This window comes from Strongylocentrotus purpuratus, unplaced genomic scaffold, assembly GCF_000002235.5.
Source record: "Strongylocentrotus purpuratus isolate Spur 01 unplaced genomic scaffold, Spur_5.0 spur5_scaffold_14, whole genome shotgun sequence".
Classification (NCBI taxonomy): Eukaryota; Metazoa; Echinodermata; class Echinoidea; order Camarodonta; family Strongylocentrotidae; genus Strongylocentrotus; species Strongylocentrotus purpuratus.
Window position 1 is genome coordinate 31297249 of NW_022145599.1, and position 16158 is coordinate 31313406.

General features: G+C 37.8%; 1 protein-coding gene across 1 annotated transcript; it reads right to left on the reverse strand.

Annotated features, from left to right (window-relative positions):
• Window positions 1-3298: 3298 nt before the first annotated feature.
• Window positions 3299-12651, reverse strand: LOC105439393 (hydroxyacid oxidase 1-like). The gene is made up of 7 exons (XM_030985221.1): window positions 12516-12651; window positions 10340-10491; window positions 8580-8832; window positions 7520-7695; window positions 6463-6554; window positions 5840-6001; window positions 3299-3379 (listed from the first exon to the last, which is right to left on the reverse strand). The coding sequence occupies exons 1-7, from the start codon at window positions 12644-12646 to the stop codon at window positions 3299-3301; spliced, it is 1047 nt and encodes a 348-aa protein (XP_030841081.1). The 5' UTR covers window positions 12647-12651.
• Between the last annotated feature and the right edge of the window lie 3507 nt (window positions 12652-16158).

Genomic DNA, 16158 nt, shown 5'->3' on the forward strand with positions numbered 1-16158 from the left:
TATATCCTACATTATTTTGAAAGGGCAGCTAGTTTGGTCATTGACCTAATAAGGATGAACTTTCGACGTGATTCTTTCTTTGTTCCAAAGATACCCGCCGCCTTTTGATTATGTGCAACTTAATAAGAACATTCAGCGTAATAGGTTCATGGTTTGGTTAAGTAAAAGGTTCAGATCCGGTAAAGATGAAAATTAATTTGTGAGGCTGAGCATTTTCATTCTTATATGGGAAGATATCATAGTTTTCAGGTCGCATGAAAAGGATTACTCTTAAAATGCCCTTATCTTTTAAATATGTCAAGACACATTTTGAAGTGTGGACCAAATTTTGATGCCACATAAGTGTGTCATATACTTTGTGTGCAGTGCTTTCTCTCTCTATATATAATAGATATCCCGGCGAAATTTGCGAGTTTGTCATTCAAATTGATTTACTTTGCATTTTAATAAGTTTAGTAGCGCAGATCGTTTTTGTATTTAATTTGGAATTTTGGTCGAAGGGTTTGATAGATCTGTCATTCGATTTAGAAACTGCTCAACTAGCATTCAAATTAATCGTCACTTGTCGAGGTGTCATTTTTATCATTTAAATCAACACCTGTTACTCGTATTCGAAATGTTAGGGGGAAGAAATGCAACACACTTTTACAGTTTTTAAATAATGCAACTAAAATGCATGATTTGCCATTGGGGATGCAAGTCGTTTTTTTATTTTTAACAATCAAACTTATATGCCGATGAATGTCAGATAAATCTAATAACTATATAAGTGTATATTATGCTAGAAAATAAAATATGATGAAATACACATAAAAAAAAAACAATCTTGAAAGAAAAAGAATGACCTATAAAAAGTGTATAATAAACGATAAATGTATATTGAATATCAATTTAAGTGCACAAAGTGCTAATTTGAATGTTACAAATGAATTAGAATGCTAAAAGTACACCGTCGCAAAGTCAGAAAATCGTGTTGCGGCAAATCGGATGTCCAAGTGGCGACAGAAGCACATTGCTCCTGAATGAAACATACATAGATTATCACGAAAACTTCACAGATTTGAAAACTAGAAAAAGGAATATAAACACGAGATACTACCTGACAGCACTAAAACCGTCGAATTTGAATGCAAGACAAATTCATTTTAATGACAAACGAATTTGGTCGGGAAATCCGATTTTATATATTTATACACAGTATACAGTGCGACCCAGAAAAAAAACGTTTTCACTGGCTGCCTGCCGTAGCAACAAGCAGAATTGGAAAAAGCTTTAACTCCGTTTCATTGACAATCAGCCATGCATGAAGTCTTTCGTCTATGTCTGATCGTCAATGAAACGGAGTAAAGTCTTTTGCCAATTCTGTGAAAACGAACTTTTTAAATCAAATTATGGAAATGCAAGCATCACTTTAAACAAACAAATTTATCTTGATTTAGATGTCATATGAAAGAGCGAAAATGAACTTTCTAGAAATGGGAATTTTTCTTCGAAATTCAGATAGCGCCCGCCAAATGACTTTTCGGTTTCCTTCCTTCAAATTGCTTTTAATCACTCATGCGTGAAATATGCATCATATAAGTTGCATCAAATGACAGAGGAGGATCTAAGCTTTACAAATAGTATGTGTCATTTATTAATTATTATTGTGATTAAGCTATGATAAAACATCGATAATTCTCGGTTTCGTTTTTTGGGGGTGTATATATTATGAATAAATGGTCATTTTCAGCAAGAATGAGTCAATACGTTATTTGTTGATGATTCCAAATCTTATCTAAACAACTATATATATATATATATATATAAAATACCTTCTACACAATGCTATCACATAAGTACTCAAACTTTATATGTCTACGGTTTTGCAATTTTACTGCGTTATTGCGATATCCCTCTGTTCATATGATAGTATGATTCATGAACCACAGTTCCAGGTGGGATGTCGTTTGGGGATATACAACCTATGGAGAAGAAAAGAAAAAAGACAAGGTATAATACCCGACAGTCATGTTATATAAATTAAGTCCATGATGACACCTGTTAGAACAACACAATTACATATACAGTGTGAGTAAAAAAAAGTTTACACTCGGAAGATTGTCATTTATTTTAAAAGTCAGCTAAGAACAAATGATTTTCATCATACATGTTTTGAACGAGTGTTATATCCAGAATCGTTTGATATCATTTATGTGAGGTATGTGTTCAAGCTTGGATGAACAGGAGGTATTTTTTGCGACGGTGCCAAAATCGACTTGCGCAAAAGTATTAAAATGAGAGAGATGCGCAAAAGTATTAAAGTGAGAGAGAGTGAGTTGAATTTATCAAATGAGATGCATTGTATATGCTTTTTTCAGAAGCGAAGTCACACACACACACTCACATAGCACATTTAGATGCAGACTGACCGAGTCCTTTGAGAGAAACTATTCATTGTGATGTTCATGTACCAACTTTCATATGGCATTATGATATTTATTTGGAAATTTGCGATTTTACAGAAATGTTCAATACGTAATAATGACTTGGCGGCGAGTATTTTTCATTTATCTGAGTGTGCGAGTGCGCGGAAGTGTGTCTCTGTGTGGGCGTGCGTTGTGTGCGTGATTGTGTACGTGTGTGCGTGTGTGTGCGTGACTGACTGAGTGTGACTCTGTGTGTGTGTTTTGATATGTGTGGCATGATTAATTGTGTTAGGGATGTTAATACTTGGATCTGCAAAGACCGATTTAATACTCATATCCTAATTGTTTTATTCAAACATCACATAGGTATCAGTTTGTCGATTTTTGCACTCTCTTAAACGATGTCTCCTGTTCATCCAAGCATGCCCACATGCCACAAAAAATGATACGAAACAATTTGGGATTAAACATTCTTCGATAAGATGAAAAATAATTTACTGTTCATAAATAATGAGCAATTTTCTAGATGTAAACTGTTTTTTTTTTACTCACACTGTAGAGCAAAAGTACCACAATTACCAGTTGTACCATGGTAATACCGTAGTAATGCAGAAAAGAACCATGGTTAGCATTGTTACATGTTAAATAAACATGGTTATACCGTGGGTACTATGGTTCTCGTTTATATGGAAAGAACTGCAACATACTGATCAAAAAAGGACATGACCCGGATTGGCCACAAAATTGTCGTTTTGGAGTCGATATGGAGTCTGTGTTGTGGTGTGGCTGAGGTATTACTGATTATAACTTGCATGTATAACCTTGACAACTACCCCTGGTGTCTTTAAATAAATTCAGGAAGTTCCACACGATTTATAAATTTAAGACAATTATGTCTTACCAGCCAAAGCGAGGATTGCGTCAAGTTGGTCGCGAAGAATCTGAAGTACATTTGTAACCCCCTCAGGACCCTGAAGGAGCAGACAAAATTCATTGTATAGTGATCGTACTAACAAGCAATGGGTCTCTCCCTCTCTCTTACTCTCTCACTCTTTTCCAGTTGATCTTTCAATTTTAATGTACATTTAAAAACCGAATCAATGAACATAGAATCAAAATATAAAGAAATAAGAAATATTTTCCCTTTGAGTATTGCACAAAAGCAAACTAAAATTTCATATTCCGCACCCTCCAATTTATGGGGCAACAGGGGTCAATTTTTATAGATACAGTTACGACATAACATGTTGACCTGATCGGCTCGCCTATATAGCTGAGGCAAATAGCCGTGCTTAATTAATGCAAAGTCATTCTTGTTTTTAGGTCAATAACTTCTGATTTTCAAAGCTTTAGATTTTCGAGTTTTCAGAGAGCTGTTACTCTTCTAGCAAACACTAAAATGGCATGCGATTCATATGATTGTAATCTATGGCTTTTTTGTTGGTACATAATTCATCTATTTCATTTTTCACTTCCGACAGGGTCTTTAAACTTTATTTACTACATTAAATTCATTGGCCTATATCTATGCAATATTGCTTGCTGTCTATCAAATCCTAAATTCATATACTCTTTTTCCGAATTGTGGTAAAACAAGATTGTACATTGCTATATATGCCTAATTAATAGAAGCAATCTGCAAATTCACACATTATGTACCAACAATTAATTCATCTGTCATTAAAATTATAATAATAAAGAGGGGGTTTAAAGGGAGAGCTATAACAAGGGCTTAAGAAATGAGAATGCATATGTCAAGACTGCTCAAAGTTTTAATACTGTCTCATGGAAATTAATCTACAATACAGCATTGCATGTTACAGATCCATGGTCGTGGGTTATCGTGGGATATTCTGTAAACTGTTTAGATGTGAGTTTCAGGTTGGCAATGACTTTCACTGCATGCTAGATTATTTTGTACTAAGATAAAATAATGGGAAACCTCCTGCATGAGCCAGTGTATGTGAAATATGATACGATGCACGTTAACTGGATTAGGGGCGGCGATTTCTTTTCATTACCGGGGGGGGGGGGGGACGAAATGCGAGGAAAAATTTGTATTCCGTTGGTATCACCAGTGGCGTAATGACCAAACCGCGTTTTTTTTTGGAGGGGGGGGAGAAAAAAAAATACGCGTCACCACCACTCTTACGCGTTACATGCAATACGTTCTGATGAGCATATTTTTGACACCTTATTAGCGAAACTGGCAGGTCATTAATTGTGGGGTTCAGGGGCTGACCCTCATGAAGCTCAGGGGCTTTAGGCAATAAATTACCGTCAGATGAGCATTCAGGGGCCCACCCTGGGCCCTTAGTGAGGTCCAGAGCCCCCGGAAGCTGGGGTTTTTGGGCAGTTAATTACAGTTTGATACCTTATTTGTGACACTTGAAGGACAATAATTGCCGTGGGATCCAGGGGGCGGAGGCCCCAAAATTTCAAGGGTTTAAGCATTAAATCACGGTCAGATGAGCATCCAGGGTCCCGTCATATGGCCCCTGGAGGGGTCCCGGGGCCACACGCTCAGAAGTTTCAGGCCTTTAATTAAGGTCAGATGAGCATATTTTGAAACCTTATTGTGACACTGGCAGGCCACGTACTATTCTTTCTTTCTTTCTATTTATCTTTGACATACTTTGACAAAATAGTGGGGGAGGGGGGCTTGAGCCCCTAACCTTCCGTATCGTGGGTCCTGACATGTAGGCTTCTTGATAAGCATATGTTTTGCCTGACTGTAAATTTGGGGATTTTTCATTGTCCAACAAACGCAAAAAAACCCCGTATAATTTACACAAAAGTGAGGAAACATCACGAAATCATGTCATTTAAGCAGCATTTGTAAATCACGGGTATCGAATAAGAAATAAAACAAGTTTAAGTTTTATTTGGGGGAGGCAAATTCCCCCCCCCCCCCCCCATCAGTACGTAAGTGGGTATCACGGTGATACCAACGGAATACAGGTTTTCTACAATATTCACTTGTACATTCTAAAGGATATTATACGAGGTCGCGTAGCGACCGAGCTAGAAGATTTTTGCATTTTTATTAGTCTAAACGCTGCACTCTTGGGCCCTCCAAAGCCTAAAAGTGTGTTGCCATCTTTAGTATGTATTCGCTTTACATTTTCTTTATGCACTTTTTCAAATTTTAGAGGGGGACGATCCCCCCTAAAAAAAATTGAGGGGGGACGTGTCCCCCGTCCCCCCGGGATCGCCGCCCCTGCAAGGTATACTCTGCAATCCTGGGCCCTTTTACATGAAACTTACCATTTGGGGAACTTTCCAATTAATTGTGACTTCCATGGAAACCTTGATTTGATAGTGGCTATCGAGTAATGTTGCCATGGTAGTTATTGATGCCATATCGATGGCAAAGTTACCATCAGTGCTAAGGTTTAAGCAATTTTGCCCAGGTTACAAAGGTTTTTTACCTGACAAGCAAGTCCCCACAGGATAGGTCTGCCTAGGAACACGGCCCTTGCACCCCTTCCAAGTGCCTTGAAGACATCAGTTCCTGTCCTGACTCCTCCGTCCATGTAGATCTCAACTCCTCGACCATGTACAGCCTCGACTACCTCGGCCAATGCATCGATCTGTGGAAAAAGATATAACAGCCCTAATAGTGTTAACTCATAGTGTTAGATAGCATTGACAGCTCTTGTGCCTCTCCCAAGAGACTTGAAGAGAGATGTAGAGGTGTGGAGGTCTAGTGGATACGTCACTAGACTGCGGATCACATGGTTTAGGGTTCAAGTCCTGCTGTGGCACTAACGTCATTTTGGCAAGACATTAATCTACATTTTCCACTCTACATGTTAAATTGGTGCCCAGTAGAATGCGAACGTCGATGTGGTTAGGTTGGCATGCGTGCACTTGTAAAATGGCGCCTGGCTGAAATACTCCCCAGGGAGAGGATCGTGTACACTATCATGTGCGGATGAACAAATTTAATCCAATGACCGGGGAGGGGTGATAGTAATGACAAACGTAGTATAAAGCACGCTACAAATGTGACTATTAATATTATTATATGCATGGATTTACATGTACATACCGGAGCAGGTGAACTTTCCAGCTGTCTTCCACCGTGTGCTGAAACAAGAATCCCATCCACTCCTGCGTTCGCAGCATCTGAGGCAGATTCAGCTGTACATCAATGGAGAAAAAAAAACATTTGATGCCGTTTCTTAGTTTTGTTCATGCAGCTATCGAAACACAACCGCAGAGAATAGCAAAAGGAATCAACCTAAGGCAATTACAATAATTATGTTTGTGCGTCACCTTTTGTAACGTGCGAACATGACAATGCCATGATCCACACATGATTTCAATAGGCAATAATTTAGTTTCAAAAGTTGCATTTTAATTGATTTCTTGAAATTCTTGGAGATTGTGTTAAATGAAGAAAAGCAGATATGATGTATTTTGCATCTTTCCCCCTAAACAGTAAACTTTGAATGATTGTTGGATATATATTTCATGCATTGTTCAATATGTATATATTTCTGGGTAACATGATCACAAAGTCTTTCACAAAATTAACTTCAACTCAAGGTCAATTTCAATACCCTCTTGGATTGCCTGTACCATGCATCATATGACACGTCATTGTAATGTTTGCATCTTCCAAAGGATGATGGCCATGGGTTGAAAATGCTTTGGACTGATTCTTTTATTTCAAAGAGGAAGTCCAACCGGATATTAACTTGCTTCAAATAAAAGCAGAAAAATCAAACAATTAAGTGTACGTTTGAGCAATATCCATTTAAAAATAGGATGATTTGAATTTTTTGAAGTTGTCATCAGTGAAACATTTATTGACAACAGTCTGAGGTACCTTGTGACCGCTCTTCTCCTATTTGGTCTGTACAGAAAATTTCATGAACTTTCATTTTCTTAGTTATTGATAATTTTTTATGACTAATCGCACTATCAAAAATTCATGACTATGTTGTTTTCAATTTGTTTTTGCTCAAACTTTCACTGACCTGTTCCTTTCTTTTTATTTCTTCTTTTGAAACCAACTTAATATCAGGGTAGACTTCCGCTTTAAAGGCTTTGTGGTCGTGTTGGGTGACTTTTGCATGACCCGATTTCCTCAAAATGATTACCTGTTAGTATGCCTTTACAGACAACGGGCAAAGAAGTGACTTTCTTAATCCAGCGTATGTATTCCCAAGTAGCTTTTGGGTTGGACTCCATCTCATCCACGTACTTGAAATGGTTTGTAATGCTCTCCTGTTTGGCAGCACGAGCCGATGGAATGTCCGCCTCATAGACAGGCATGCTTTGTATGCAGAAGGAAAAACAAGCAAAATTATTTTAAAGACAACAGAATCAAGAATCAAGAGACACAATACTAAAATATATAGAAATTCATTTCAAAGAATTTCATAAAATGAACTTAATAAGTCATTTCCAGCCGTTTGCATCTTCGATTGACAATGATGCATAATAATATAAACTAAACATGATTTCTACTGCGCTTGAGTTGATTTTTTGTTATACCTTTAAAACCCAATCTATCCTCAAAACAAATGAAGAATTCACTACTGACAATAGCAATGTATCGAAAATAATATCGCGAGTGACATTCGTTTGTCTCGCAGTGTATGGTCAACAAAGGATCAAAAGATCACGACGTTTCGTGCGCCGCTGCAACACTTCGTCAGGTGAAAAAATATATTGTAAGCAAGCGTCTTTTATACTCTACGGAATTATTTGACCGCCGGTCCACCCGTACAGACGCTTGCTTATGATATATTTTATCACCTGGCAAAGTGTTGCAGCGGTGTTGCAATGAGTAATATATTCAGCATTAATAGCAATGTTTTTTGCAACATTTAACTTTTGACTTAGCCCCATGTTCAGTTGTACTGTACATTCCATGATTACATAATCATTTCAAATGGGGCATTATTGCAAAGGGGGGAAACAGGCTTTGCAATGATATACTACCAAGAGAGATATCAATGCTAAAGATTTAATAACAGAACTCTTTTCGATGAGGAGTTTATATCTGATAATTGTATTAAGGGGCTTACTAAAATCTTACTTTCTTAGACATGATCATGATCAGTAACATAAGGGACAAAACAGCTTAGACCTGCATGCCCACAGATTGAAGGTGCTCTTCAATTACAGAATAGATAGCAGCAAACGTTAACATACCGATGGGAGGGGTGGTTCAACTGCTCATGTTCCGACACGGCGCCTATACCTGGCACGGGAGAATCAACAGTAACAACAAGTGCCTTGAATCCCAGTTTCTCTGCTTTGCGGATGGTGTATTCTGTGAGCTGACGATCTGTAAAGGGATAGATGTTCATCCATCGGAGACCTCCTGGTGCTGCCATGGCAACGTCTTCCATAGAAGAGCATGCACCGCAAGAGAGTATCATCAAGGCTCCTGCAGCCTCTGCACCTAAAGATTCAAATTAAGGAAAGCTGCCATGTGAATCACCCTCTTCATTAAGCCATGCATACCAAGATTCCAAAGGATCAGGGCCCTGCTTCATAAAACTTGTTATCAATAACAAGATACAACTTTTTTTTAATCACGTCTTCCACTCATATAACACGTACGCCTATCTACAAGCTCATTTTGTGACCAAGGATGTAGAACAGTAGAAATGATTATGCTGAATAATGTTCGGTAAAACCCTGTGTATATGTGTGTATGCCAAACGGTAAGGAATTTGTATGTTATAGAAGCAAAAATATGAATGAAATGTCAAGGAAGATGAAGGAAGAACCATGGCAAATAAGATGGAAAAATGTGGACACTCACGCGGATCGAACCCAGGTCGCTTGAATGGGAGGCAAGTGCTTTGATTAATATACCAAAATATTTCCCTTAGATTTTACATGCAACGCTGAAAAACGACCTTGGCATAGTCGCAATTTCAACTTTCAATCAAAAATGATCCCGACATCTGCCCATAGTCTCAGCTGTAACATACCATCATTTGGGAAAAAATAGAGAAAAAAAACAACCGAGATACTGCTCAAAAAACAATGGTCATGTAGATTCGTGATGTGAACGAAATTCACCTTTCTGATATGTCGCCTGTAATCGTAATGTTAACTTTGATGGCGTCATCAAAGCGAGAAATAGTGTAAGTGATCTTGTAGGAAATTGTCTCACCTACAACATTTCAAAATTCGGAAGTAAATCAACCATCTATGAGTGAGATATTGTCAAATAAATATAACAATTTGGACGTAATTTTTTCAAAATCATTATTTTAGTTCATATGCATGACGGCGTGACCAATTGATCCCCCCCCCCCCCATTTTATTCATGACTTTTATTCATCAACTTATAGGCTTTCAGAAAATGAAAACAAATTGGGGAGGGGGGGGGGGGGAGTCTCCAGTCTTTTTGACGAGCTATGGCGGATTCAAAATAGATTTTTTTTTTTTTTTAAATGTTTGTTTACGCGCGCGTGGATTTTGTTGACACGTTATGTTAACGCATGACCTCTAATTTATGCACATCAAATGTCATTCAGAAATGACAACGTATGAATGACATGTGACCATGCATTATTTGAAATTAACACCATGGCGCCTAGATGACGTCACGCATCAGTAATAACAACAAAATCTTCGTTAGGCACAATAACCATACATATGCCACATGCCACGAAAGTTTCATGGTCAGACTCAATTCCAAAAATCGACCTAAGGCAATTTCAATAGCCTTGTCCTTCATCTATTAAATGAGCAAACGATGCAACTACCTATCAGTAATCATTATCCCAATATCATTTCCATGGAATATACAACAGTTTCATGAAATTGCCCTCGTGTGATTTGTAAAAGTCTTTGTAACTGTGTTATGAATGAAAGATTGATCCTATTAGGCATTGCAAATCAAGTATGAAGCACTAAAACTTTAAACCATTTAGTAAGTCTGAACATAATACCTTTTGCCGTTGCCTCTTCGCCATCAGGATGAGCAAAGAAGTGAAAGGCTGTCGGTGAAATACAGATCGGATATGGGATGGACTGACCAAGAACTGTTGTTGCTAGGCAACGCTTGGAAACATCCTGAAGCACCCGGCTTCTTATTCGATATCTGTTGACATGACAAAAACCATCATCAGAGAATCATTTATTTGATAACAAGCAGAACAAATAATTGACTTTAATAGACCTACTCATTATTTCACTTGTAGGCCGAACCATATTATTGAAACTCTAGTCTATAATTCGTGGATAGATGCAGAGGAGGTTTGACATACACAATCATTGCCCGCATATTGCTCCGGTTGTCTCATTTTCGCTCGCTGGACGTATATAGCAGACGGCAATCGGCGGATTAGACGACACTTGGTAGTGAATTTGTATGTGAGATTACTTTGCTAAATATAAAATACAAAAACAATTTTCATATCTTTAAACTATCATTGATATCTGATAATTAAACAGTTATTAAAATGAACCTACCTTGAACTACACAATACAATGAAATACTTGACTTAAAGTAGGGGAGTTTGATGTGGTGCACAATCGCACCCCTCTGTAAATAATCGAATAGTCCATGGCGATCATGAATATTTATGTTTTTGCTTACCTCGGCAAAATGATTGCCTATACTAAATGGAAAAATTACGGTGGGGGTTGGCTGAAATGGACATAATGAACCGATCAGAACTGATCTATGATAATTCATGCTTGTTATCCTTCGTGTGCTTGACCTATAACATTACAATCGCGTGTCAAATTGCGTCCAAAGTTCGACTTGTTTCACATGTGTTATATAGGCAATGGCGAGCTAGCGACCTATTTTGACCAAATTACGGTGGGTGAACTTTCAAAAGTCAATGGGACATGAGGGTTCCAATGAAAGAGCTAGTGTCAACGTACGTCGGGGTAGATGTGCTTTTCGTTTAAACAAAAAAAAGAAGATTTTTTTAACGATTTTTTTTTTTTTGGGGGGGGGGGGTAAAAGTCAGTAGGCGAACATGTTGTGATGCTAAACTCTGACGATAGGGGGCGTTGTCCAATGAGACTATTCGGAGCCATATGCTGGACCCCATCAAGGGCCCTAATTAAGGCGGGCCCCTGAATGCTCATCTGACCGTGGTTAAATATCTAAAACCTCTGAGCTTCTGGGGGCTCTGCCCCCTGGACCACATCAATGGCCTTAAAGAGGGCCCCTAAATGCTCGTCTGGCCGTAAATAAATACCTAAACCCCTGAGCTTCCGGGGCTCTGCCCCCTGAACTCCCCGCCAATTAGTGACCTGCCAGTGTCACATATAAGGTATCTTAATATGCTTGTCTGACTGTAATTTAATGCCAAAAACCCTGAGCTTCCGGGGGCTCAGCCCCTTGACCCCACGCCAATTTACGCTCTACCTGATCGTTATAATACTCCACTTTGAAAAATGTTCCGCGGGGCCTGCATGAAACGTGTAGGAGTGGTGGTGATGCAGATTTTTCTTCTACCCCCCCCCCCTTCCAAATGTGTTTTCTCATAACGCTACTGCCTCTGGAAGGTGAGCCCCCTGGAATGTTTGCCCCCCCCCCCCCCCCCAAAAAAAAAAAAAAAAAAAAAAAAAAAAAAAAAAATCCCAAACTGCTTCCGGCGCGCTTCCGGTACAAAGGTACTTGCAAATGTCTTGATCCCATTCTTCATTATTTTTCTTTTCTCCCTTTTTTTTATAGTTTCTGCGATAACTACGGTATAAGATTGGTCGCATATTAAAGCTAAACTGCACTACGTACTATATCTACTTGCGCCCTCTATACAGCCAACAATGCCTAAGCGGTACCCGTTGATCCCCTATGATGCCCTTTTTCTTATGTTAATTGAGAGCTGCCAGTGACCTTGCGGGGAGGTCTAATCCCTTCATGCCAAACTAGTGCAGAGAGGGCTTTGAAATACGATTGTAAAGTCTTCCAAAAATCAATATCAGGCGATTTCAACAGCCCTGTTTATCACCTACTGAAATGTGCAAGCATTACAGTGACATATTACATAATCAAACATGCATTCATGGATGAGATATATATATCTACAAACTACAAAAGGCTTTATATTGACATAACCCTCCAGTTGATTTCTCGAAGGATTTTGCGATCGTGTTTCGACATACCTCGAAAATGCCTCGATGCTATCCTGAAAGCACCACTTTCGTTCCCTTCCGTAGTTGAAATACTCCCATGCATCTTTGTCCAGTTTCTCTTTGGCGAGTCGCTCATAGTCGAGCACTGTGTACAGCTCCATTTTAGACAAACTAGTATGAAGACTGAGTTACACCATGGAATGATTATACTTTTTTACAGGAATGTTTGAGAACCTTGGACTTGGATCTGCTTATTCACTTAGTTTCCTGTTATTGCCCAGGGACCTCAATTTGTTGCATCGTGTATGGTATTATGCTCCAATTAAATAGAGAGAAACATAGAGAGAAAGATAGAGAGAGAGGGAGAGAGAGAGAGAGAGAGGATGGAGGACAAAGAGAGACGGAGGTAGAAGGGAGAGGGACAGGGAGTGAGATAGCTGAACTTTATAAATTTGATTCTCAAAATATTTTCTAGTATTAGGTTTTAGAACAAATGTTTATAACTCTTTGGGACCATCAAAATTACCTGGTTATATTTTTTTAAAGACATACCTATTGCACATTGCTAACTCTACTACTACTACTACTACTATACTACTACTACTACTTCTACTATCTCTCTCTCTCTTGCTCTCTCTCCTACTAGTACTACTACTACTACTGCTACTTCTACTACTTATTCTACTACTAATGCAACATGTACTGATACCACACACTCTCACTCTCTCTCACTACTACTACTACTACTACTTATTATACTACTACTGCTGCTGCTATACTGCAACATGTACTGATACCACACTCTCACTCTCTCTCTCTCACACACTACTACTACTACTACCACTACTTATTCTACTACTACTGCTGCTGCTACTGCAACATGTAATGATACCACACTCTCACTCTCTCTCTCTCTCTCTCTCTCACTCACTACTACTACTACTACTTATTATACTACTACTGCTACTGCTACTGCAACATGTACTGATACTACTATCTAAATGGAGGACTAGTTCATGATACTGGTGTCTCAGTCATTCCCGAATCCAAGCACGACACAAAATATTGAAAGATATATACATTGTATGAGCTTCGCATATTTCAATGCCAATTTTCAATAGTTTTAATCAATATTCTGATGAAATACAACAAAGCAACGTCCATATCAAAGATCTTAAATAAATCAACTTCTTAAATATTACAATAATCAAAATCTCCATAAAAACTGACAAAATAAAGATACACATTTTCCATTGCTTTACAAAAATTACATTTTTTTTTTCTTCAAACAAGACAATATAATCTTCACATTCACTCCAACATTTGCTGATTTAGAATATAATAATTTATAGTGGAATTAACAAAAAAGGAATAAAGGGAGATTTCTTTTAAACATAATGATCCATATTTTACTAATTCAGCTAAACCGAATGCTGGGTCTATGATCACGTTTAACAAAGAAAATTCTTCTTAAACTGTATTTCGAACAAGCCCAGTGACAGGTTTAACTTTTAGTAGAATATTGGCTGATGAGTATGGAGTTTGTGGTATCAAATTAATGTAACTTCAAAGTCAACTATGGCAAATTTGAGATGGTTGGAAATAGGTCACATCATCAAACACAGATACAAAATGAGGCTTCAAATCAGGGAACATCTTCATTTTTTAAAAGCATTTTGGAACCAACAATGTAATCTAAAGTTGTATCTCCACATGAAATTTTACTGAAAATATCTGCTTTTAAAATATAAATAACAATATCTACAAATAAGTGAATTGGTAGTAGTGAAATTATTTCTGACCCCCCCCCCCCCCTTCTTAAAAAATGGTATTTGCCTACTGCCTAGATGTATTGCCAAAAGGGAATGGCAACAACAGAGTGTTCTCACAACCACCGTTCAACAGACCAGTTCAAAGATACCACTAGCAAAAATGACCCCAAAGATTAAAAAAATGTTTCAAACATGGAGAAATCCTATTTTTAACAATTGTTTATGATAATCACATTCAAAGTGATAATGGTCTAAAAAAGAATACTTCCACCTTAGTATGATGGAATTTGCATTCATCACATAAATGAATAATGAAGCGTAACTTTTCCGAGCACATATCCAGCTCTCATCTAGATGGGTTTTACTCATTGTTTCAACGTTTTGTTTTTGTTTTGTTTTGTTTTGACCTTCATCTGCCCATGCACAGATAGCATCTCCAAAGTGTTTTTTTTTTGGCATGATGTGGCAATTGTGTTTCTCTTACTTTCCACAAGTATGGATACCCAACTAATACCAAACATATGTGGCACATTAAAGACTTCATTCACGTCTTACAAATCTAGTATATTGGTAACATAAGACTTAATCGAGTACACAGTAAACAGCCATATAGCCTCTCTGTAACAGCCACTTAGGATTTGTCTTTAAAGCGTACCAATCACAACAAAATATATGTATTCTGTATGATATAGGGCTTCCTTGTTGCCAAACTATTCTGAAAAAAAATATGAGATGCAAATATCACTTCTATCAAGAGATACTGCAAGTTTAAACAGACTCTCTCTTTTTGATGGCAACATCAGGTCCTGCAATCTGTTGTTACAAAATTAACATAAAAGTGACTTGTGAGTAGACTAGTCAACTCAACCATACCCCATGCACGGAATAGGGCCTGTCTGTATGACCAACTCGGGTTCCGTGCAGGCGGTTCTATGTTGTTTTTTGTTTACTTCACACTCCTTAACATAAAATGTAAGGTAAATAATATTGGGGTTTTTTTTGTTGTACATTTTGGTTAGGTAAACACAATTTTTTTATTAGGTGATTGGTACCTCCTCATTTAAGGTGTGCAGTGTCCAATAATTACGATAAAAGTGATAAAATCTGTCTCCTTGTTGTTTGTTGTTGGATACAGAGTTGGAAGTCGGAAATACAAGACAATAATGATACAGGTGCTAGCAATAACACTCAATAGTTCTGTTTTAGTATTTTATGACACAACATCCCTATGTTATGTAAACGTGGGCAGGAAAGGATTATCCTATCTCCAAATCATGGGAGTCACAATCTCCATGTATAGGAATAAATCATGCCCGGTTTTCATTATTACACCCTGGGTCACAACAGCCAACTGTAGGTAAAGTGCCTTGTCTATGGTGTTACATAATCCTATAACATAAAAGTAATTAAAGTTAATCTTGAGCTCTGGTATGGGAATCATATTTTGAGAGAAAATTGCTGTGATTTATTCTGGATTGTATATCCTGCAGTAGATTGGTTGTTTGAACCAGTGAAATAAAAGCAACAAAACCAAACTAACTGGGCATCATCTTCGATAAAAACCACAACTTCAATTAACACAAAGTGACCTGTGTTAGCACATGGTGTTGGGCCTACTTACCGGTACCTGGATTTCCACATCTTTATATGCTCATTACTCAGCCACTATACATTTTCTACCAAAGTTTCATTTATTTGTAACCTTGAACATTCAGTGTAAGTTTCATAGGATTCTGTGAGAATTTATTTTCTATATTTTCCGGAACACAAGTTTATCTTTAGCATGTACCGATCACCAAAACACGTTTTTGCTCTTGATGTATAAAGGGATTCCATGTCGCTTTAGGGTATTCAAATTATGAGCTTCAACAAGATATGGCAGTTTAAACACACACTCAGGA

What these genes read in the sequence shown, in the direction of transcription:
- LOC105439393 (XM_030985221.1), bottom strand. Translation starts at nt 12,646, where the DNA reads ATGGAGCTGTACACAGTGCTCGACTATGAGCGACTCGCCAAAGAGAAA. An exon ending in AGCATCGAGGCATTTTCGAG is followed by an intron (nt 10,492 to 12,515) that starts GTATGTCGAAAC and finishes TCATGTCAACAG; the next exon opens with ATATCGAATAAGAAGCCGGG. An exon ending in TTGAACCACCCCTCCCATCG is followed by an intron (nt 7,696 to 8,579) that starts GTATGTTAACGT and finishes CTGCATACAAAG; the next exon opens with CATGCCTGTCTATGAGGCGG.